Genomic DNA, 24,741 nt, shown 5'->3' with positions numbered 1-24,741 from the left:
TTAGCCCTCCCTGGGCCTTCATATTTGTCCATTGAATGCCCTTAATTGATGAGAATAAGTATAATCCAACCTCTGTTAAAATCCTTTAAAGGGATACTAAACCCAAATTTTTTCTTTCATGATTTGGATACAGCATGCAATTTTAAGCAGCTTTCTAAATTACTTCTATTATCAATTTTTCTTCCTTCTCTTGCTTTCTTTATGAAAAAGCAGGAATAAAAGCTTTGGAGCCGGCACATTTTAGGTTGAGAACCTGGGTTGCACTTGCTGATTGGATGGCTAACTGCAGGCACCAATCAGCAAGCCCTATCCAGGGTACTGAACAGAAAATAGGCCGGCTCCAAAGCATTTATTCCTGCCTTTTCAAATAAAGATAGCAAGAGAACAAAGAAAAATTAATAGGAGGAGTAAATTAGAAAGCTGCTAAAAACTGCAAGCTCTATCCGAATCATGAAAGAACAAATTTGGGTTTACTATCCATTTAAACAATAACAGGTCTAAATTCCTTCTAAAACTTAGGCACCACTAATGCCAAAGTTCTCAATGCATGTTTCGCCTCTCACCCTCTGGCAGGTCTGACGGCTTTTTTCCAGATGTTGATTAAGGATTCTCACAGTGCAAAAGTGTGGAACATTCACATATTTGTCAAGATGATGGATGAAAAGGTATGTGTGGGGATTATGAAGGAATACAAAGAAGAATACAAAGAAGAATCCAAAGTACTCACCTTTCGGTACATGGACAAATTGCAGAGTCTCAAAGCTACTAAGCATTATTGGATCTATAATTGGAATTGTGTTGTGGTCAAGTAATATTAGGGTCAAAACAGGCTTTCATAAAAATTAAAAAATGTTAATGAAAGAAAGCAGACTATTAGACAAAACATTGCATTTATATTATTAAAAACATGACAAAGGTCAGCTGCTGGATCATGAGATGAATTCAGATGTCTTACAAAACATCTACAGACATACTGTATAAATCTGGGTACAAAGCACAGCACAGTTTAATATATTCCAGCCATAGTTTCTTTTTTTTCCTTTTGTTGGAAAGTGATTTTATACAGTTTAAAAACATTTACAGTTTGAATAATTCTACATTTAGGTGAAAATATATATAAAAATTATTTTTAGTGGTTCTTTTTTTGTACATGTTACAATGAAGTGTTACGCTAAAGCTTTCTGAATGCTATATATATATTTTTAGTACAACATCTGGTTACCTTATGTAAACAAAGTCTTGCGTAGAGTAGTGATCTACCAAAAAGCCACATATGCAGTCATAGTCTTCTTAAAAAAGGTCACAAGGTAATCTCCCAAAACTTCAAAGTGCCCACTATGTAACTTTTGACCCTTATATGTCCCAGGAAGTGTTTAAATCCCCCTATGAATGTGGGAGAATGAATTAAGCAAGAAAAGTAAGGCGGAGAGGGAGTAAAAATGGCTGCCTTTCTTACTCTGGAGGGCTGCCACTTGCCCACCACTATTATGGAGTGCAAAAATGACTGCTTCATACACAGGGTCTGCTTACAGACCAGGAATCTGTTTTGAATGACCACAATAATAGTCAGTGTGTGTATATCTTGTCAATTGTGACACAAAATATACCTGGTTATAAATGTAACTCTCAAGGGTAACACAAACCCTATTGGCTCATCTTATTCACAGGGCAGTCCTATTGGCCAGCATTAGGTTATCATGGTGTTGCCTGTCTCCTCCTTCCTGTTTGCAGTCAGTTGCCAGCAACTCTTTTTTTAACAGTGATTGTTGGGTCATATAGTCTGCACATTCCAGATTGTTCTGGCTGTTTTTTTCTTCACATGATACAGTAGTTCAAATATTTCTTCTCAAGGTAAAAGCAGTGTCCCTTCATAATGAATAAAGAGCACACCGTGCGGCATACTTAGCCTCTGTTTTCCAGGCTAGGGCATGTACTGAAGGAAGTTGTAGTCTGCCCTGTGGAAAAAGGTGTTCTAGATCATAGATTTCCATTGTTTTCAGTCATCATCATCAAAACTAGAGTCTTCTTCTAGAATGAGGTAAAAGAAATATGTCAGTGAATCAAGGGGCATATTGTTTAAAACATTTCAAACTATACCAAACTACAAATATTCCCTGAACAGATTAAAGTATATTACTGCAAACTGTAGTCAGATACAAGTCATTTTAATTTCTAATAAAGAGTTTAATCCCCATAAATTAACTTGCACTAAATGTATAAATTCACATGAATTCTAATAACAAAACATTAATTTAAAAATGATAAAGATAATACAGATACTTTATGCTTCTATAGTACAAATTAATATTGCTCAGTTTGATAATCTCTTCCAAATTGCTCTGGAGCACAAAGGAGCTGAGACATTTGATGGAAGGGAAATATATCCGTGTCACTCGCCAGTATCCTGTTATTAAAGCTAATCTAGGAATTTGAGAAATACGTGACAGTTGGCTGCCAGCTACTGAAAGCTTTACTTGTGCCTGGGAGACTATAAAGGTATCTTGCTCTGCAGTTGGAAAGAGATCCTTAGGGAGAGCAGCATGGGTGAGCATATGTCTCCTATTGTCTCTATCAGTTGGACGCCTTGTGACAAAAATGACTTCTGTATATGAATGGAAATAATGTCTTTTTATAATGCATAAGAAAATAAATATATGTGACATAATATAGAATATGGGGGGATAAAATATACATTTAAATATATCTGTCTATAGCTAAATATACTCCTATATTACAGGTCTTTTATAGTTTCTGCTGCAATAGTTTATCTGCCAGGAAACAGTTAATTGCCCTCTCAATATTAAAGGGACATTAAACAGCTGGGTACAACTACAGTAACATGGTTACTACTTACCATACTAGTGTTGTCCCTCCTGTATCTGCAGCTCTTTTTAAAGCAGTTATTTTATTTTAACTCATTACAAAATCCAGCTGGTAACGCTCTGCATTTTATACTGGACGCCGCCATCTTGTAGCTTGTGTATTGTTGCATCATGTGACAGAAGCAGTGCACTTTCAGATCTGTTGTGTTACTGGCTTTTTGACAACGGTACCTTGCACTTTAGTTTAGCTCACACAATAGAGAGCGGAAGAGTTACATTTGTGCTGTTATTTGCAGTTTAAAAGTTACATAACAAATAATAGATCCAAGATGGCGGCACCCAGTGTGAAGATGCAGAGCTTCACTTACTGATAATTGTAAGGAGTTTATTTTATGAGAATAACTTAATAACTGGAAAAATAGTAGCATAGTGAGTAGTAACCATTCTACTGTAGTTGTATACCGCAGTTTGATCTCATCGCTGCAATACTCTGAAAGCATCTGGAAGCGATCACGATCGCTTCTAGTACTTGAAACCCCAGAGGGCTTGCCAGACACGTCCTTGGTCATTAACTGACACCCAATGTAGGACGTGCCCGATACGTCCTCGGTCGCCGAGGGGTTAAATAAAACAAATCTGTTTTACTCTTTCATTGGACTAGCAGACATTTTTTAGCCTTGTGTATGTGTTTATGTAAAGTTAAACGATTTTTGCTAAGTGCAAATCTATCCTTTCTAATATACTTTTTGCTAATTTTCTGATGCTCTTTTATAGAAAGTGCTGTTTTATAGAAAGTCTAGAGAGAAATTACACTAATTGCTTTATAGGAAAATAACCCGTTATATATATTTGTCATAATAAAAATGAAGGATGCAGTACACCTGAATATTTATGTATTTATGGAAGAGTAAACAGTCTATTCATACATACAAGATGATCCATTTAGGACTGATAAAGTTAGAGTAATTTTAGCTGCTTAGAAACAAATACTGAAGTTATACATAATTTGGTCTTAAAGTTCAGAGTGTACAAACTGTAGAACGAATAATGTGATTTACCTTTTAACTTGATTTGAATGCAAATTACAGTATGTGGGTCTTACCACATGCGAGGTGCACTCTCGGATTAGGGAACAGCTAGTCAATATTAAAAATGGGTCCCTGACCACGCTTCTAGTCCAGCATTTTAAGCAGTGCCACCAGAGTAATGCGTCCTCATTAAAATGGTACATCATTGAAAGAGTTGGTAGTAGCAACAGGAATGAGAATTTGAATATGGAGGTGGTTCTAGCAAGGTAAGAAGTATATCGGATACTCAAGCTTAGGACGAGGGTAACCAAGGATTCAGCTCAGAGGATGATGTGATAAATTGTTGGCAATAAGTTTCATTTATACCGTATGAAAATCTGGAAGTAACAAATGTTTAAATTTTTGTATGGTTTAATGGACAGACCAGGAAAGGCTTCAGGAGGGGTTCATTTGTAAATTTGTTGTTTTTTTTAACAGGTATATTTCAGATCTTATATATTTTTACTGTTTTCATTCATATATATATGTATTTACACATTAATATAGAAGTTGCAGTTATTACTATGATTATAACAACAGAGAACTTTGTAAAGTGATATATGTATCTATTTGCTTAGTTTTATGATTGATATGTGAGAACCCCCTATAGAGTATAAGTAAGCTTTAAGCACTTTATACACCTCACATATTGTCAATGTAATTGAATTGTCCTGACCTGATACCTGAAGAGAAAATAATGCAATTGGTTGCTAGCCTTTGTTTTTAACCAATAATTTTAAACATAGGGATATTTAAGTTCACTGATTGTAAGGCCATTCACAGCTAAGAGTACGGTAAATGGGATTGTGGGTTGGAGGGCATGTCTAGCATCATAGGCACACACCCTCGACCCGATTCCATCATTGAAATCATGCAATTGCATGAATGGTCGTGTGGTTTCAATTTTGACTTATTTGTTTACAGTTCCGACGTGGAAACATAAGTCCTGGCGGGAAAGGGTTAAACAGAAGGAAGGTACTAGTGAGTTCAGCAATGCCAAAAGGCCTGGACAACCACGGAAGACAGTCATTATGGATGATCGTAAAATTCTTTCCTTGGTAAAGAAAAAGCATCATTAGGGAGGTAACCGGGAATTTGATGCTGTCCATGTGCTCCAGACTTCAGGGTTTTGAAGTATTAAGAATGATCAATTAATTTATGATTAAGTTAGTTTTACCAGTTACTTTTGAGCCCTATAATTCTTAATGGTTCATAAGGTGGTTTTGTGAAACCCCTTGAATTAAAGCTGAAAGTCTGCACTTCAATCACATCTTGAATACTTAACTTCAGATCCATTGTGATGTCGTACAGTGCCATATTTATGAAAATTGTGTCACTGTCCAAATACTTATACTTAAAGGGACAAAGTCAAAATTATACTTTCGTGATTCAGATAGAGCATGCAACTTTCCAATTTATTTCTATTATCAAATGTGTTTTTTTTTCACTTGGTAGTCTTTGTTTAGAGTAAACCTAGGTATACTAATAGGAGCTCAGGAGCGTGCACAAGTCTATAGTAGTCTATGTGTTTGTAAATATGTATAACAATCCAATAAACAGTGTTGCAAACATTTCTGGCAGATGGCTTAAGACACATGCACTCTCTTGAGTTCGCCCAGGATGACTCTTTAACAAAGAATGAGAACTAAGCAAAACTGATAATTGTAAAGTTGTTCAAAATGTTGTGCTCTATCCAATCAAAGTTTAGTTTTGACTTTACTGTCCCTTTATGAGGGTATACAATATCTGAATCGTATGAGGTTGAGATTTTTTTATCAAAACAAAAATGTCTTCCTTATGTTGCAGAAGCAACATTGATCACGGGGGCGAAACGACTAATAAAAGTGGCAGCAGCAATCACTCCTCCAAGGGGGCAGACCAGAAACCAGGAAGCACAGCAGAGCAGGAACTGCTGCCATTTTACCTTTGTTGTGCCAGACCTGACTCCTGAGGTACACTGCGCACACTAGTATGGTGGCGGCCTGGCAGTGCTCTGTAGTCAATCTGGCGGTGGCCTATTCAGTGTGCAACCTCTGTGCCGGCTCAAGAAGCCACCACGCGGGAGATCTCAACAGCAACCCAAAGCAACAAACCAGGTAACATCCGCACCACACACAGCCGCGCCATGATTAACTAGTTATATTCGTTATTAACTCTTTCTAGTCAGTGTCTTTATTCATATAATACTACTGATGGTGATAGATTGTAAATGGAATCTTTAGGCAACAGTAACAGAAAAAAAAATGTTCTCTTTACTATGCCCCATTTAACAAACTGTTAAAATTGGGGCATAGGAGAAAGAACATTTCTTTTTCCTTTAATATATTAGGCTTTTGCTTACATTATCTTCTTGTATCAAAGGCTATATGGCTGCCTGCTATTTTATTTATTTAACGTACGTCCAAAACCCCACCCCACCACTTACATTATAGCACCGTTTGTGACACACAGTGTGTGTATATATTATTATACAATATTTTATTAGTACTAGTGGTACTACTACTACTACTAGGTCCTGCTGCAATAATTAAAGCGGCATGAAACCCAATATTTTTCCTTAATGATTCAGATAGAGAATACATTTTACTTCAATTATCTAATTTGCTTAGTTCTTCCTGGTATTCTTTGTTAAAGAGCCTAGTATAGGCTCAGAAGCTGGGAGCTAGCTGCTGATTGGTGGACTGGATGCACAACATATATGCCTCTTTTGATAGGCTTACTGATGTGTTGTTTAGCTAGCTCATTCAACAAAGGATATAGAGAATTAATCATAATTGTTAATAGTTGTAAATAGAAAAAGTTGATTAAATTTAACAACAATAACATGAAAGAAATATTTTGGGTTTCATGTCCCTTTAAACAAAATGCAATCCATAGCCTGACACTTTTTTCCCCTCAAACCAGCTGCAACACAAATGCTAATCTCTGAACCCTGGGTGTTTTTGAGCAGTTAACACAGTAGAACACATCTTAGAAAATGGCTGCCATCCCTTGTGTTTGCAACCCTGACTGTGACTCTGTTTGAACTCTCTCTCCCCTATCCCCCTTTCTCTCACTAACTCATTCTAGAACTCTCTCTTTTATATTCATTCTACAGCAAAGTCGTCCCTGTGTCTTCTACAACTGCAAAGTCAGCCTCCAAGCCCATGTGTCTTCTACAACAGCAAAGTCAGCCCATAAGCCCCTGTGTCTTCTACAACAGCAAAGTCAGCCTTTAAGCCTGTGTCTTTTACAACAGCAAAGTCAGCCTCCAAGCCTGTGTCTTCTACAACAGCAAAGTCAGCCTCCAAGCATGTGTCTTCTACAACAGCAAAGTCAGCCTCCAAGCCTGTGTCTTCTACACCCGCAAAGTCAGCCTCCAAGCCTGTGTCTTCTACAACTGCAAAGTCAGCCTCCAAGCCTGTGTCTTCTACAACAGCAAAGTAAACCTCCAAGCCTTTGTCTTCTACAACCGCAAAGTCAGCCTCCAAGCCTGTGTCTTCTACAACTGCAAAGTCAGCCTCCAAGCCTGTGTCTTCTACAACTGCAAAGTCAGCCTCCAAGCCTGTGTCTTCTACAACTGCAAAGTCAGCCTCCAAGCCTGTGTCTTCTACAACTGCAAAGTCAGCCTCCAAGCATGTGTCTTCTACAACAGCAAAGTCAGCCTCCAAGCCTGTGTCTTCTACAACAGCAAAGTCAGCCTCCAAGCCTGTGTCTTCTACAACAGCAAAGTCAGCCACCACCAGCCAAAGCCTGTATTGACTCTTCTTTTTTATTTATTTATTTTTAAAAAAAATGTTATTGAGGTTCAGTTCAAGGCATACATACAACATATGTCAGTAGAAACCACAGAGAAAACTGTTTCAAGTCACATATACAAAATGAGCCAAACAAAATAGACATTACATGTTATGACATTTTTCAATAATAATTGCATACAGAGACGCTTGCCATTCAAACTTTATACCTTCTAAACAACAAATGAGGCCACTTTTGGACCTTGCATTGGTATGAAATGTGGAAAGCTACAGCAGGTAGTCTTGAACAAAAATGGATCACTCTTGTGTCCTAAATAATGAACCTTATTTTGCTTATATTATAATATAGATAACTAGTTCTTAAGAGTCTACAGTACCTCATATGTAAAATTGGAGGACACAAATATTGTAGCTTACGATTCTGGCTCATAAAGCGCAAGTAAATTAACTCTAATGATAAAGTAAAATAAGGACTAGTATATTATTCCATAGAGTAGTTGTAAAATTCAGGATGATATTAAAACTAGGGCCATGCTTTAATAAATAATGTACGTATAGTAAGACTCTCATGACTCATCACGGTCTAACAATACAGTAGAGGCTGCATAATATAATAAGTAGAAACTGGCTAAAAATAACACAGGGTAAACAGAGGGTTTAAAAATGAATATGTCACCCATGAGCTACTTAGAAAAAGACTTATAATACTAAGTACTGAGACCCTTGATAGAACTATAGTAATAGTCACTAGCGTACTGTATGACGATAGGGAGGGTTTACAACGTAGGATTCCTGGATTTTATAAACTGTTGGGGCTCAGCAATTTTTTATTCTAAAAGAGTTAGGTAAGCAGTCTCAGTATCACAAGTGTATGGTATTTCCTCGTCTAGAACATGTGATCAAAGTTTAATAGTTCTTAACATCTTGGATATATAATCTCAGGTATGCATAGCTTTAAGGGGGTTAGGATTTGTAAAATACATATATACAGTAAAAGCTCATGAAAGCTCAGGGTTTCTTACTGTGTTAAGAGTAGATATCGTTGCCCTGGCCGCTGGTAGGGATACTTCATGAACTACCACCCCAGCCTCAGCTATTCGAAAAACATAATTTATGCTTACCTGATAAATTTATTTCTCTTGTAGTGTGTTCAGTCCACGGGTCATCCATTACTTATGGGATATATTCTCCTTCCCACCCTCACATGTCATATCCAGTCATTCGACCGAAACAAGACGAGAAAGGCGAAACTATAGGGTGCAGTAGTGACTGGAGTTGTAATTAAAATTTAGAACTGCTTCAAAAAAAGACAGGGCGGGCCGTGGACTGAACACACTACAAGAGAAATAAATTTATCAGGTAAGCATAAATTATGTTTTCTCTTGTTAAGTGTGTTCAGTCTACGGGTCATCCATTACTTATGGGATACCAATACCAAAGCTAAAGTACACGGATGATGGGAGGGACAAGGCAGGAACATTAAACAGAAGGAACCACTGCCTGTAGAACCTTTCTCCCCAAAACAGCCTCCGAAGAAGCAAAAGTGTCAAATTTGTAAAATTTTGAAAAGGTATGAAGTGAAGACCAAGTTGCAGCCTTGCAAATCTGTTCAACAGAGGCCTCATTCTTAAAGGCCCAGGTGGAAGCCACAGCTCTAGTGGAATGAGCTGTAATTCTTTCAGGGGGCTGCTGTCCAGCAGTCTCATAGGCTAAACGTATTACGCTACGAAGCCAAAAAGAGAGAGAGGTGGCCGAAGCCTTTTGACCTCTCCTCTGTCCAGAATAAACGACAAACAGAGAAGAAGTTTGCCGAAAATCCTTAGTTGCCTGTAAGTAGAACTTCAGGGCACGGACTACGTCCAGATTATGCAAAAGACGTTCCTTCTTTGAAGAAGGGTTAGGACATAATGATGGAACAACAATCTCCTGATTGATATTCCTATTAGAAACAACCTTAGGTAAAAATCCAGGTTTAGTACACAAAACTACCTTGTCTGAATGAAAAATCAGATAAGGAGAATCGCAATGTAAGGCAGATAACTCAGAGACTCTTCGAGCCGAGGAAATAGCCATCAAAAACAGAACTTTCCAAGATAAAAGCTTAATATCAATGGAATGAAGGGGTTCAAACGGAACACCCTGAAGAACTTTAAGAACCAAGTTTAAGCTCCACGGAGGAGCAACAGTTTTAAACACAGGCTTAATCCTGGCCAAAGCCTGACAAAAAGCCTGAACTTCTGGATTCTCTGCCAGACGTTTGTGTAAAAGAATAGACAGAGCAGAAATCTGTCCCTTTAACGAACTAGCGGATAAACCCTTTTCTAAACCCTCTTGTAGAAAAGACAATATCCTAGGAATCCTAACCTTACTCCATGAGTAACTCTTGGATTCACACCAATGTAAATATTTACGCCATATCTTATGGTAAATTTTTCTGGTAACCGGTTTCCGAGCCTGTATCAATGTATCAATAACAGACTCCGAGAAACCACGCTTTGAGAGAATCAAGCGTTCAATCTCCATGCAGTCAGCCTCAGAGAAATTAGGCTTGGATGGTTGAAAGGACCCTGAAGTAGAAGGTCCTGCCTCAGAGGCAGAGACCATGGTTGACAGGACGACATGTCCACTAGGTCTGCATACCAGGTCCTGCGTGGCCACGCAGGCGCTATCAGAATCACAGATGCTCTCTCCTGTTTGATCCTGGCAATCAGACGAGGCAGCAACGGAAACGGTGGGAACACATAAGCCATGTTGAAAATCCAAGGGGCTGCTAGTGCATCTACCAGCACTGCTCCCGGGTCCCTGGACCTGGATCCGTAACAAGGAAGCTTGGCGTTCTGGCGAGAAGCCATGAGATCCAGTTCCGGTTCGCCCCAACGAAGAATCAGTTGAGCAAATACCTCCGGGTGAAGTTCCCACTCCCCCGGGTGAAAGGTCTGGCGGCTTAGAAAGTCCGTCTCCCAGTTCTCCATGCCTGGGATGTAGATCGCTGACAGATGACAAGAGTGAGACTCTGCCCAGCGAATTATCTTTGAGACTTCTAACATCGCTAGGGAACTACTGGTTCCCCCTTGATGATTGATGTAAGCCACAGTCGTGATGTTGTCCGACTGAAATCTGATGAACCTCAGTGTTGCTAACTGAGGCCAAGCTAGAAGAGCATTGAATATCGCTCTTAATTCCAGAATGTTTATTGGAAGGAGTTTCTCCTCCTGAGTCCATGATCCCTGAGCCTTCAGGGAATTCCAGACTGCGCCCCAGCCTAGAAGGCTGGCATCTGTTGTTACAATCGTCCAATCTGGTCTGCGAAAAGTCATTCCCTTGGACAGATGAATCCGAGACAACCACCAGAGAAGAGAATCTCTGGTCTCCTGGTCCAGATTTAGTAAAGGGCACAGATCTGAGTAATCCCCATTCCACTGACTCAGCATGCATAATTGCAGCGGTCTGAGATGCAGGCGCGCAAATGGCACTATGTCCATTGCCGCGACCATTAAGCCGATTACTTCCATGCACTGAGCTACTGATGGGCTTGGAATGGAATGAAGGGCACGGCAAGCATTTAGGATTTTTGATAACCTGGACTCCGTCAGGTAAATCTTCATCTCTACAGAATCTATAAGAGTCCCTAGAAAGGGAACCCTTGTGAGTGGTAACAGAGAACTCTTTTCCATGTTCACTTTCCACCCATGCGACCTCAGAAATGCTAGAACTATCTCTGTATGAGACTTTGCATTTTGAAAACTTGACGCTTGTATCAGAATGTCGTCTAAGTACGGAGCTACCGCTATGCCTCGCGGTCTTAGTACCGCCAGAAGCGAGCCCAGAACCTTTGTAAAAATTCTCGGGGCCGTAGCTAACCCGAAGAGAAGAGCTACAAACTGGTAATGCCTGTCTAGAAAGGCAAACCTTAGGTACCGATAATGATCTTTGTGAATCGGTATGTGAAGGTAGGCATCCACTGTGGTCATATACTGACCCTCTTGGATCATGGGTAGGATGGTTCGAATAGTCTCCATTTTGAATGATGGAACTCTTAGGAATTTGTTTAAGATCTTTAGGTCCAAGATTGGTCTGAAGGTTCCCTCTTTCTTGGGAACCACAAACAGATTTGAGTAAAATCCTTGCCCTTGTTGGCATTAAAGTCTCATTCAATTTTAAGATTGTAGCCACGAACTTTTATTTTTCCAGTCATCATTGGTAAATTTGATTTTGCCACCATTATCAACTGTTTAGTTGGTTTGCACTTTGACTCCTCACCGGAGAGCACTGACCGCATTTGTTATCCTGAGCTGGCCACAGGTCTGTAAACTTGGAACTAAGTTTGGAGCTGAGACCATCAGCGGAGCCATCACAGCCGGTAGATACGAGCGGTTTCTTCCTACCACAGTGGAGTGTGAGTTAGCTGGACGACTCTGAGGGTCCAGGAGGCTATTGTGACACTTATCAAGTGTCTGAAATCTTGTAAGTATATTGTCTTACATGTACTGCGTGTCCTATCTCATTGATATCTGCACTATGTTGGCGCCTTCTTTTATCTCACTATCCATGTTTAAACAGACTATGAAGCAATGAAGCTATCAAGCTTGGAAATTTCTTTCAATAAGTTTACAAGCAATATAAAAAACGCTGCAGCGCTTTTTAAAAACACAAAAAAACTGTCACAGTTGAAATAACAACGAACTAATACGGTTATAGCAACCAATTTTAAACAGTAAATGAATGAAATTAGCAGAGGATTGCACCCATTAGCAAAAGGATGATTAACCCCTCAATACCCAAAACGGATAATCAATTTAAGATTTAACGCTTTTCTCACAGTCAAACACACTGTCACAGGTCTGCTGTGACTGATTACCTCCCTCAAAAATGAATTTTGAAGACCCCTGAGCTCTCTGGAGATGTCCTGGATCAAAGAGGAAGAAGCAGGAAGACTGTGCTAGAATTTTAACTGCGCAACAAGGCGCTAAAAAAAGGTCCCGCCCACTCATATCACAACAGTGGGAGACCTGATATAACGGTGTCTATGCAATACGTTAGCCATGTGGAAAAAAATCATGCCCAAAAAGATTTATCACCAAAGTACCTCACAAAACGAATAACATTCCAGTAAACGTTTTAAAAAACAACTTTCCAGTGGTATGTTATCACTAAGCCTGCTACCAGTCGCTTCTACTGCAGTTAAGGCTCATACATTTATTTCAGTACTAACAGTATTTAAAGTTAAATTCTAGTCCCTAGAAAATAACTCAACTGCGCATACATTTATCAGCCTGATACCAGTCGCTACTACTGCATTAAAGGCTGTACTTACGTCATATGGGTAACGGCTGTGTTTTCATAGTCAATTCCATTCCTAGAAAATATTTTACTGCACATACCTCATTTGCGGGGGACCCCGCATGCTATTCCCTTCTCCGAAGATACCCCACTCCTCAGAATGTGCGAGAACAGCCAGTGGATCTTAGTTACGTCTGCTAAGATCATAGAAAAAACGCAGGCAGATTCTTCTTCTAAATACTGCCTGAGAGAACAAACAGCACACTCCGGTGCTATTTTAAAATAATAAACTTTTGATTGAAGAATGTTACTCCTGTCTCCTCTCACAACCTCCTTTGTTGAGACTTGCAAGAGAATGACTGGGTATGACATGTGAGGGGTGGAGCTATATAGCAGCTCTGCTTGGGTGATCCTCTTGCAACTTCCTGTTGGGAAGGAGAATATATCCCATAAGTAATGGATGACCCGTGGACTGAACACACTTAACAAGAGAAATAATATTAATAATCCTGTCAGACCATTTAGTAGATATGGAGAGATAAACCTCCTATGTTGTGTCAGTAGAGATGTTAAGTTTTCATAACATCAAGTCGAACAATGAAGAAAGTCCAGCACACAGATAATATCATGCAAAGTCACCAATGACCTGCTTCCAAGGTCAAGAGATAAATATATCACAAACAGAAAGGAGTGACAGCATAGATATTTATTGTTGAGACAGCAGGACAAACAGCAACGTTTTCGAGACTTCTGTCTCTTTGTCAAGCTAATTTGTACAATAAATTCAAACACCTTATATAGCTATCTACCACCAGGTGGCGCTAAAAACACAGGTAAGAGTTAACCTCTTATATACTGGATATACTTATCATGTTAAACACATAAATTATGTACAAAAATTACTAAAAAATTAGCACCTAAATTGTATAGTTCAAAATTAATGATAAAATTTAAAGTGCAATGTACAAAAAATACTCAGAAATTGACATCTCAATTATTTTTGTTCAAAATCAATGATAGAGTTTAAAGTGCAATATTAAATTATTGGAATATTTTAATTTCTAGTTTTCATTCACAGAAATGATGTCCCTAAAGAAACACTGACAAGTCCCAGTCCTTATTCATGCCATTGGGGTACATAGTACCCAATTCATGAATCCAGAACGCTTCTCTCTGCTTTAGCATTTTTTCCCTGTCCCCACCTCTACGTAATTTGGGGATATGGTCAATAATCTGAAAACGGAGCTGATTTATGGCATGTTTTTTATCTAAAAAATGTTCAGCGACTGGAGCTTTTAAATTCTTATAGAGCTTTTATGCTCTATAATTCTATCGCGTACACACCTTGTTGTCTCTCCAATATAGCTCCGCCCACAATGACATTTAATTAGATAGATAACGTAATCAGTGTTGCAGGTATAGTATCCCCTTATATGATATTTTTTCCCCATTACATGGGTGGTAGAACACAGAACCTGCAACATGAGCAGTTTAGGCATGCATATGAACCACATCTATTAGTAGTTATATATCTTTGATTCACAGATGTTCTAGATCCTATATCTGCCTTAATTAAAATGATCTTGGAGATTTTTGTTACATTTGTATGCAGGCATTGGTGGTTTCTGGAATTCTAGAATGTTAGGGTTACATTCACTCAATATATTCCAATGTTTCCTCACTATTTTTTGTATAACTGGACTGAGGCTGCAGAATTCTGAGACAAAGGCTAGTCGACTGTCTTTAGCAATCTCTTTTCTCCTATTTGTAGTCGGTAATAGACTTTCTCTTGGGGTAGATAAAACAGATTTTATTTCTTTTTGAATTAGAGCTGGCAGATAGCCTCGCTCTATAAACCTTTGGCCCATATCTCCTAATCTAGCCTCTACTAAATTAGGGTCAGAGACAATGCATCTGACTCTCAAAAGTTGACTTTTTGGAAGAGAGTTTATCAGGGATGGAGAGTGTGCACTATCATAATGTAACAAACTGTTACGATCAGTATTCTTCCTGAATAAATCAGTTTTTAAAGTGCATCCATCCTTAATAACTCTGGTGTCCAAAAATTCAATAGCTTCCTCATTCCATGTTAGTTTGAATTTGATATGATTAGTGGCAGCATTAAGGTCTGTCACAAATGCCATAAGGGTTCCAACGTCGCCCAGCCACACCCTGAAGATGTCATCTATGTAGCGCCACCAAGTGGCGCCACATAGTGTAAACCAACTGTTACAAAAAACAAATTTTTCTTCGAATATATTCATAAAAATGTTGGCGTAGTTTGGGGCGACGTTGGAACCCATGGCTGTTCCCTGGATTTGCATATAAAAAACAGAATTTATGCTTACCTGATAAATTACTTTCTCCAACGGTGTGTCCGGTCCACGGCGTCATCCTTACTTGTGGGAATATCTCTTCCCCAACAGGAAATGGCAAAGAGTCCCAGCAAAGCTGGCCATATAGTCCCTCCTAGGCTCCGCCCACCCCAGTCATTCGACCGACGGACAGGAGGAAAAATTAGGAGAAACCATAGGGTGTCGTGGTGACTGTAGTTAGAGAAAATAATTCATCAGACCTGATTAAAAAAACCAGGGCGGGCCGTGGACTGGACACACCGTTGGAGAAAGTAATTTATCAGGTAAGCATAAATTCTGTTTTCTCCAACATTGGTGTGTCCGGTCCACGGCGTCATCCTTACTTGTGGGAACCAATACCAAAGCTTTAGAACACGGATGAAGGGAGGGAGCAAATCAGGTTACCTAAACGGAAGGCACCACGGCTCGCAAAACCTTTCTCCCAAAAATAGCCTCCGAAGAAGCAAAAGTATCAAATTTGTAAAATTTGGCAAAAATGTGCAGTGAAGACCAAGTCGCTGCCTTACATATCTGATAAACAGAAGCCTCGTTCTTGAAGGCCCATGTGGAAGCTACAGCCCTAGTGGAGTGAGCTGTGATTCTTTCAGGAGGCTGCCGTCCGGCAGTCTCATAAGCCAATCGGATGATGCTTTTAAGCCAAAAAGAAAGAGAGGTAGAAGTTGCTTTTTGACCTCTCCTTTTACCAGAATAGACGACAGACAGAGAAGAAGTTTGTCTGAACTCATTTGTAGCTTCTAAGTAGAATTTTAGAGCACGGACTACATCTAAATTGTGTAGCAAACGTTCCTTCTTTGAAACTGGATTCGGACACAAAGAAGGTACAACTATCTCCTGATTAATATTTTTGTTGGAAACAATCTTTGGTAGAAAACCAGGCTTAGTACGCAAAACAACCTTATCTGAATGGAACACCAGATAGGGCGGAGTAAACTGTAGAGCAGATAACTCAGAAACTCTTCTAGCAGAAAAAATAGCAACCAAAAACAAAACTTTTGAAAATAACAACTTAATATCTATGGAATGTAAAGGTTCAAACGGAACCCCTTGAAGAACTGAAAGAACTAGATTTAAACTCCAGGGAGGAGTCAAAGGTCTGTAAACAGGCTTGATCCTAACCAAAGCCTGAACAAATGCTTGAACATCTGGCACAACTGCCAGTCGTTTGTGTAGTAGGACAGATAAAGCAGAAATCTGTCCCTTTAGAGAACTCGCAGATAATCCTTTATCCAAACCATCTTGCAGAAAGGAAAGAATCCTAGGAATTTTTATCCTATTCCATGGGAATCCCTTGGATTCACACCAGCAGATATATCTTTTCCATATTTTATGGTAAATCTTTCTAGTTACCGGTTTTCTGGCTTGAACCAGAGTATCTATCACGGAATCTGAAAACCCACGATTTGATAGAATCAAGCGTTCAATCTCCAAGCCGTCAGCTGGAGGGAGACCAGATTTGGATGTTCGAATGGACCCTAAACAAGAAGGTCCTGTCTCAAAGGTAGCTTCCATGGTGGAACGATGACATATTCACCAGGTCTGCATACCAAGTCCTGCGTGGCCACGCAGGAGCTATCAAGATCACTGAGGCCCTCTCCTGTTTGATCCTGGCTACCAGCCTGGGAATGAGAGGAAACGGTGGAAACACATAAGCTAGGTTGAAGGTCCAAGGCGCTACTAGTGCATCCACTAGAGTCGCCTTGGGATCCCTGGATCTGGACCCGTAGCAAGGAACCTTGAAGTTCTGACGAGACGCCATCCGATCCATATCTGGAATGCCCCATAGTTGCGTCAACTGGGCAAAGATCTCCGGGTGGAGTTCCCACTCCCCCGGATGGAATGTCTGAAGACTGAAATAATCCGCTTCCCAGTTTTCCACACCTGGAATGTGGATCGCAGATAGGTGGCAGGAGTGATTCTCCGCCCATTGTATTATTTTGGTCACTTCTTTCATCGCCAGGGAACTCCTTGTCCCCCCCTGATGATTGATATACGCAACAGTCGTCATGTTGTCTGATTGGAATCTTATGAATCTGGCCTTTGCTAGCTGAGGCCAAGCCCTAAGAGCATTGAATGTTTATCGGGAGAAGAGACTCTTCCCGAGACCATAGTCCCTGAGCTTTCAGGGATTCCCAGACCGCGCCCCAGCCCACTAGGCTGGCGTCGGTCGTGACGATGACCCACTCTGGACTGCGGAAGCTCATTCCCTGGGACAGGTGATCCTGGGTTAGCCACCAACGGAGTGAGTCTCTGGTCTTCTGATCTACTTGAATCACTGAAGACAAGTCTGTATAGTCCCCATTCCACTGTTTCAGCATGCACAGTTGTAATGGTCTTAGATGAATTCGCGCAAAAGGAACTATGTCCATTGCTGCAACCATCAATCCTACTACTTCCATGCACTGAGCTACGGAAGGACGAGGAATAGAATGAAGAACTTGACAAGCGTTTAGAAGTTTTGACTTTCTGACTTCTGTCAAGAAAATCCTCATTTCTAAGGAATCTATTATTGTTCCCAAAAAGGGAACTCTTGTCGACGGAGACAGGGAACTCTTTTCTATGTTCACCTTCCATCCGTGAGATCTGAGAAAGGCCAGAACGATGTCTGAGTGAGCCTTTGCCTTTGAAAGAGACGACGCTTGTATTAGAATGTCGTCCAAGTACGGTACTACTGCAATGCCCCTTGGTCTTAGAACCGCTAGAAGGGATCCGAGTACCTTTGTGAAAATCCTTGGAGCAGTGGCTAACCCGAATGGGAGGGCCACAAACTGGTAATGTTTGCCCAGAAAGGCGAACCTTAGGAACTGATGATGTTCTTTGTGGATAGGGATATGTAGATACGCATCCACGGTAGTCATAAATTGACCTTCCTGAATTGTGGGTAGAATCGTTTGAATCATCTTGGGCAACTTCATTATCTGTGACAGTACCGTCCTTACTTTGTTTGGACGCTTTGGCACAATTATCACATAATTTAGAAGGGGGAGACACATGGACTTTCATACATATAGAACATAGCTTATCTGAAGGCACAGACATGTTAAACAGGCTTAAACTTGTCAGTAAAGCACAAAAACCGTTTTAAAACAAAACCGTTACTGTCTCTTTAAATTTTAAACAGAGCACACTTTATTACTGAATATGTGAAAAAATATGAAGGAATTGTTCAAAATTTACCAAAATTTCACCACAGTGTCTTAAAGCATTAAAAGTATTGCACACCAATTTTCAGAGCTTTAACCCTAAAAATAACGAAACCGGAGCCGGTTACAGTTTTAACCCCTCTACAGTCCAGGCTACAGCCTTTGCTGTGACTTTACCAGTCCCAGAGGGGAATATGATACCAAATGACGCCTTCTAGGAACTTTTCCAACTATCTTCAGATCCTCACACATGCATCTGCATGTCTTGCTCTCAAAAACAACTGCGCAGTAATGGCGCGAAAATGAGGCTCAGCCTACAACTGGGAAGGCCCTTCCTGACTGGAAAAGGTGTCTAACATAGTGCCTGACGTTAAAAAACGTTCCCCAAGTTTATAAGTGTAAAATACCAGCATAAACATGTATAAAATGCCCAAATAAAGCAATCGATTTTGCCCATAAAAGTGTCTACCAGTTTTATAGCCCATATTAAGCCCTTTATTCTGCTTGAAACTAAGAAAATGGCTTACCGGTCCCTATGAGGGGAAATGACAGCCTTCCAGCATTACACAGTCTTGTTAGAAATATGGCTAGTCATACCTTAAGCAGAAAAGTCTGCTAACTGTTTTCCCCAACTGAAGTTACTTCATCTCAACAGTCCTATGTGGAAACAGCAAAGGATTTTAGTTACTGTCTGCTAAAATCATCTTCCTCTCACAAACAGAATTCTTCATCCTTTTCTGTTTCAGAGTAAATAGTACATACCAGCACTATTTTAAAATAACAAACTCTTGATAGTAGAATAAAAAACTACAACTAAACACCACATACTCTTAACCATCTCCGTGGAGATGTTGCCTGTGCAACGGCAAAGAGAATGACTGGGGTGGGCGGAGCCTAGGAGGGACTATATGGCCAGCTTTGCTGGGACTCTTTGCCATTTCCTGTTGGGGAAGAGATATTCCCACAAGTAAGGATGACGCCGTGGACCGGACACACCAATGTTGGAGAAATTATCTTCAAAAAGAAAATAATTGCAATTTAGTACCATATCAAGTAACTGTAATAAAAAGTCAACTTTTTGTCTATTCAACTTAATATCATTAGCCAGCACTGACTCTATAGCTCCCAGACCGCTAGCATGTGTAATAGAAGTATATAGACTGTCTACATCTAAACAAAAAAGAATAAACTAATAATAATTGAGTTGTCAATTTCTGAGTATTTTTTGTACATTGCACTTTAAATTTTATCATTAATTTTGAACTATACAATTTAGGTGCTAATTTTTGAGTAATTTTTGTACATAATTTATGTGTTTAACATGATAAGTATATCCAGTATATAAGAGGTTAACTCTTACCTGTGTTTTTAGCGCCACCTGGTGGTAGATAGCTATATAAGGTGTTTGAATTTATTGTACAAATTAGCTTGACAAAGAGACAGAAGTCTCGAAACGTTGCTGTTTGTCCTGCTGTCTCAACAATAAATATCTATGCTGTCACTCCTTTCTGTTTGTGAAGTTTTCATAACATAACAGCAGAGGAAATTTCAGCAGGTTAACCCTAGCCGCACTAACAATTAAGCCTTTCCCAAGAAAGAAACACTAACAGTAGGCTATGGGGTAGATTTACCAAGCAGCGGATGCTGCAATCTACCCCCGAAGTTTCTGGCTTACCGGAAACTTAAGTTAAGAAGCAGTGGTCATAAGACTGCTGCTCCTTAACTCGTCCGCCACCTCTGAGGTGGCGGACTGCAATCATCCCTATCCTATACGATCGGAATGATTGACATCCCCTGCTAGCAGCCGATTGGCCCCGAATGTGCAGGGGTCAGCATTGCACAAGCATTTCACCAGAAATGCTTGTGCAATGTTAGATGCCGACAGTGTATGCTGTCTGCATTTAGCGGTCGGGTGGACATAATTCGCTACAGCGAATCATGTCCGCCCGTCATTTGTTAAATCGGCCCCTTTAACTCTATCATAATAGATAAACATAAACTAGCTATGGACAGTAAGAGATAGAAAACCTAAAGCTCAAGTATCTTAAGTTCAGTGGAAAATCCTACATATTACAAACATTCAGCTCTCAAAATAATGATTATTCACCCAGCACTCAAGAATAATCTAGCATCGATGGAAGGGGTTGTCGAGTCTCTTTGATGATGGCTGGGCAAATGGACAGTATCAGAGAACAATAAGCTCAGCTGATGCCCGTTTTCCAATGTCTCTGTCCCTATATATGCCTCACATAGAAACACTTCAAGGCAGGTGTAAGACCCAAGAGTAACTGCTCACTGCACTGTTCTCTATCAGAGATAATCTTGGGAAGGTTCACCTCCGTATCCGATTCTCCATCTCCGGTAGTCAGCCATTATACTCCTTCCTTAGTAAGCTGGTTCGTCTCAGTTTCGTTGTGAGCCTCATCTATCATATGTGTTTCTGATCGCCCGGCAATAGAGGAGTGGGATATAGGCGTAACCAGTAGGTTGTAATCCTCCAACCTCTTTGAGGGGATTCGGCTAAATCCATCTGCTAATTACTCGCTCCATGGGCCTGTGTCTGCTCCCATCCTGTAGTATCAAGTGAAAGCGGTTGGGCTAGAACTGATAGGTGTAAGTGCAGGAGCGCAGATACCAAAGCCTTTGATGTCTGACACATACTTCCCCATTCTATTTGACACAGTCCTTGAAGACCAAATCCACTGATTCGAGTATCAGGAGTAGGTTCTCTGCCATCTTAAGTGCAACACTCGTTGATAGTCCTCTGGCAACTATAATTTTAGTCTACTAGTTGTTTCACTGCAATATAGATTAATTAGAGTTTACTGCTCTGTTGGCATTACCCAGTTCCTGGGATGGGGTATGTGGCAGCCTTAGCCTAAGTGCTGTCAGGTATATCAGTTATCTGTGGCTATTAGTAAAGGTACATTATACCAACATCCCCGTGGCTTCACTAGAGAACATAGGCTAGAAATGATGTTTCCTCAGGCGCTCCAAAACTTATCAAGCTTATCCTCTGACAAGCTCTCTTACCAAGTATATGGGTGTCAATTGAAAACAGCAGGTATTTCTGTAAGAAATATTGAATGTATTGTAGTATCTCCTGCACCACACGTCCAGCTGCTCCAGTGGTCAGCTCCGCCCCCTTATTGTGTTGTCTCTTCTTTATATTCATCAGGAGCAAGTTGTGTTGTCTCTTCTTAATCAAGTTAACTGCAGCAGCAAGCAGCCTGTGTTGTCTCTTTTTTATATTCAACTGCAATAATGAGCCAAGTATAAAGATTATTTCAAAACAGTCGCATAAGAACGATGAAGAGTCAGTACCAAAGAAAAGTTGTTTGGAAATATTTTGGATACAGGAGAGAAGATGTCACAAAGACTCGGGTAATCTGCAAGAATTGTAAAATGGTTATTGCGACAAAATGGAATAACACGACAAACCTGTTCCAACACCTGAAACAGCGGCATAGAGATGTTTATGAGAAATGCATGGCAAAAAAAGTTCCTTGACATCAACAAAAACTCTATACAAAAGCGATCTGAAGTGCAAGTTGAACAAATATCGATCATGAAGGCATTTGCAAGCATATCACCATATGAGAAGAGATCAAAAAGGCTTTGAGAAATAACCATTGCATACTATAAGAAGAAAATGAAAGATATATAGGGGCCCCCTTGGGCAAAAAACATCGTATTTTAAATGATAGTTGTCAATAATAATAATTATATGACAATATAATATACTGAATAATGGATAAAAAAAACTTTACAAGATACAATTATCAGAACACTGAATATAATGAGAGTGTTCAAGTCCCATATATCAAAATGAGAAGGTATTACATATACAATCCTGTAAAAAGTGGTAAATCCAGGTCCAGGCAGCTGTCTGTGGTAGGATCCAAGGCCGGGATCCCAATTCAGCAATCTGTAGAGAATATAAAGGAACAGATGCCCCACAAGGCCTAGCACTGTATATACTCTTGTGAGATAGTATATCAGATGTTCACACTCACATTTGATGGAGCACCCCTTTTGGTGCAAGTGAAGCAGGCTGGAATCTAACAGTCACCCAGCAGACTGACCTCCGGTATGGCTCGAACTCCAGCAACACAGGATACGATATCCCAGCAAAAAGTACACCAGATATCAGGTGTGCAGCAGAAAAGATGGTACACAGGCAAGAAGTGCAAAAAAACTTACTTTATTAAAATAAAGATAAAAACAAGCAACGCGTTTCTCAGTCAACCAGTGAGGAGGTGCGTTAATCAATTACATGTGTCATAGCAACCAGCATAAACAGTCCCTATAAATACCATTGAGAACAACACCTAACATATATGAAATAGAACATAGAAAAGCTGATCAAGTAATCAACAAAAAAATACAACCATAAAGTGATATCACTTACATATATAAAAACATAGATTTGCTAACAATAAATGCCTATAGAGAATTCCTACATATGTTCAGAGTGCAAGTTTCAAAAGTTATGTTAAAAAAAAAATATATATATATATATATATACTGTATATATATATATAAACACACATATACACAGGGGTCATATTAAGAAGCAGACTCATTTTGGCTACTCCAAATAAATTCTCATTCACAATATTGTCAGTTGAATGAAAAGGATCGATATAACTAAAACTAGGAAAATCGACACTCCATATTGGGGCGGAGCCTGGCTGATCAGGAAGATGGCCGTGTGAAGTGAGAGCTCCCAAGCCCTGATCCCTTAAAACCCTAATTAAACGCATGCAGTACCTGATTAATGAACAATAACATATCCCCCTCAGTGACCGGACCCCCGGAGATCCCTTTGCAAAAGCCGGGAGTAACAGCATCATCGCACCGGACAGACGCAACGACCGCGGCCTTCCTCGACACGGAGCGCACTACCAGGCGCACTTGGAAGCAGCTACGACACAGACACCTGAGCCGGTCTTATAACAGGGAGCACAGACGGTGAGAAATCCCGCCCGGCGGGCTCAATAGCAGCACATAAAGGCAAGACAAGAGGGGCGGGGGTAGATTAGGCACCACAACCACAGGCCGGAGTGCTCTGGAAGTCCCCACTAGTAGATACACTACGTATAGCAAGCAACACAAGCAACCCATAAAAGGGTAAACCCTGAACAGTAGCAACAAGATATAAGGTGACAATAAAAGTGCAGTACTGACTGATAAGCTCCCTAGTTGAGACCTACTGAAAATCCCCTGCTCGGCTGGAAGTGTATGCAGCACAATCAACATAAGCACAAGGGCATTGTTACTAATCCATTGCACATCTCATGCAGGAGTGTGCTAACAATATGCCAGGCCGCAGAACAAGCAGAACAGATAATACTCCACGCTCTAAAACTTTACAACAATATTTGAGGCCTATAGAAACTACATCAGACATCCAACCTGAAATAGGGGAAATGGATCAGCAAAGAGATGTATCAACTGACATAAACAGCATTGGCCTGCCTGAAGCGGGGCTCACAAAAGAGGACTTGTTACCACTTTGCACAAAGCAAGATCTTAAAGAGATGCTAACAGAGGTTAGAAGTTGGTATAGTGAACTGAAAAAGGATGTCACTCGTATAACACAGAGGGTCACAACACTAGAAGAAGGCCATAATATAATGGATACTGACATACAGCACATATCACAGCTGGTATATGCACAAGACGACACCATCCAACATCTACTTGGAAAAGTAGAGGACCTGGATAATCGAGGGAGGAGAAATAACATGAGAATACGTGGAATCCCAGAATCTATACTACCGAACGCCCTAGAAGGCTGTATACAGGCATTGTTCAGAACGATCAAAGGCGACAACAATGCACCAGACATCCAGATAGAAAGAGCACACAGAGCACTCAGAGCAAAGCCACCCCCCAAAGCCCCTCCAAGGGATGTGATCCTAAAAACGCTTCACTATAAGGACAAAGAAGAAATTATGAAACATGCCAGAGCAAAACAAGAGATTACCCACGCGGGTAATCGGATACAAGTTTTTCAAGACCTAAGCCCTGCCACGCTCCAGAAACGGAGGGAACTACAGTACATCACCAAAGTCCTGCAGGAACAGAGAATTCTCTACAGATGGGGCTTCCCAGTCTGTATCATCGCTACAAAAGGTAGTAACACTGCTGTATTCAAGACTGTTGAAGACCTACCACACTTTTGTGAAACACTACAAATAAAAATACAACCCCCAGAGATGGCCCATAATGAAGGAAACAGCCGTCAACCTGTAGAGCAGAGGATACCTCCATTACCGTCCAGGAACTCAGACAAACACGGGAGAAATCCTGTT

General features: G+C 40.3%; 1 protein-coding gene across 1 annotated transcript in view; it reads right to left on the bottom strand.

Moving 5' to 3' along the window:
• Window positions 1-873: 873 nt before the first annotated feature.
• The window catches only part of CMTM3 (CKLF like MARVEL transmembrane domain containing 3), a 117,728-nt gene continuing 93,860 nt past the window's right edge, over window positions 874-24,741 (bottom strand). Inside the window, exon 5 of the mRNA XM_053698396.1 lies at window positions 874-2,028. Within this exon, the coding sequence (XP_053554371.1) occupies window positions 1,997-2,028 (32 nt within the window). The 3' untranslated portion in view covers window positions 874-1,996. The remainder of the gene's footprint in view (window positions 2,029-24,741) is intronic.

The sequence above is a fragment of the Bombina bombina genome, chromosome 1 (assembly GCF_027579735.1).
Source record: "Bombina bombina isolate aBomBom1 chromosome 1, aBomBom1.pri, whole genome shotgun sequence".
In the NCBI taxonomy this organism is placed as follows: domain Eukaryota; kingdom Metazoa; phylum Chordata; class Amphibia; order Anura; family Bombinatoridae; genus Bombina; species Bombina bombina.
The sequence above is the reverse complement of the archived record's forward strand: the minus strand, read 5'-3'. Positions and strand labels throughout refer to the sequence as shown.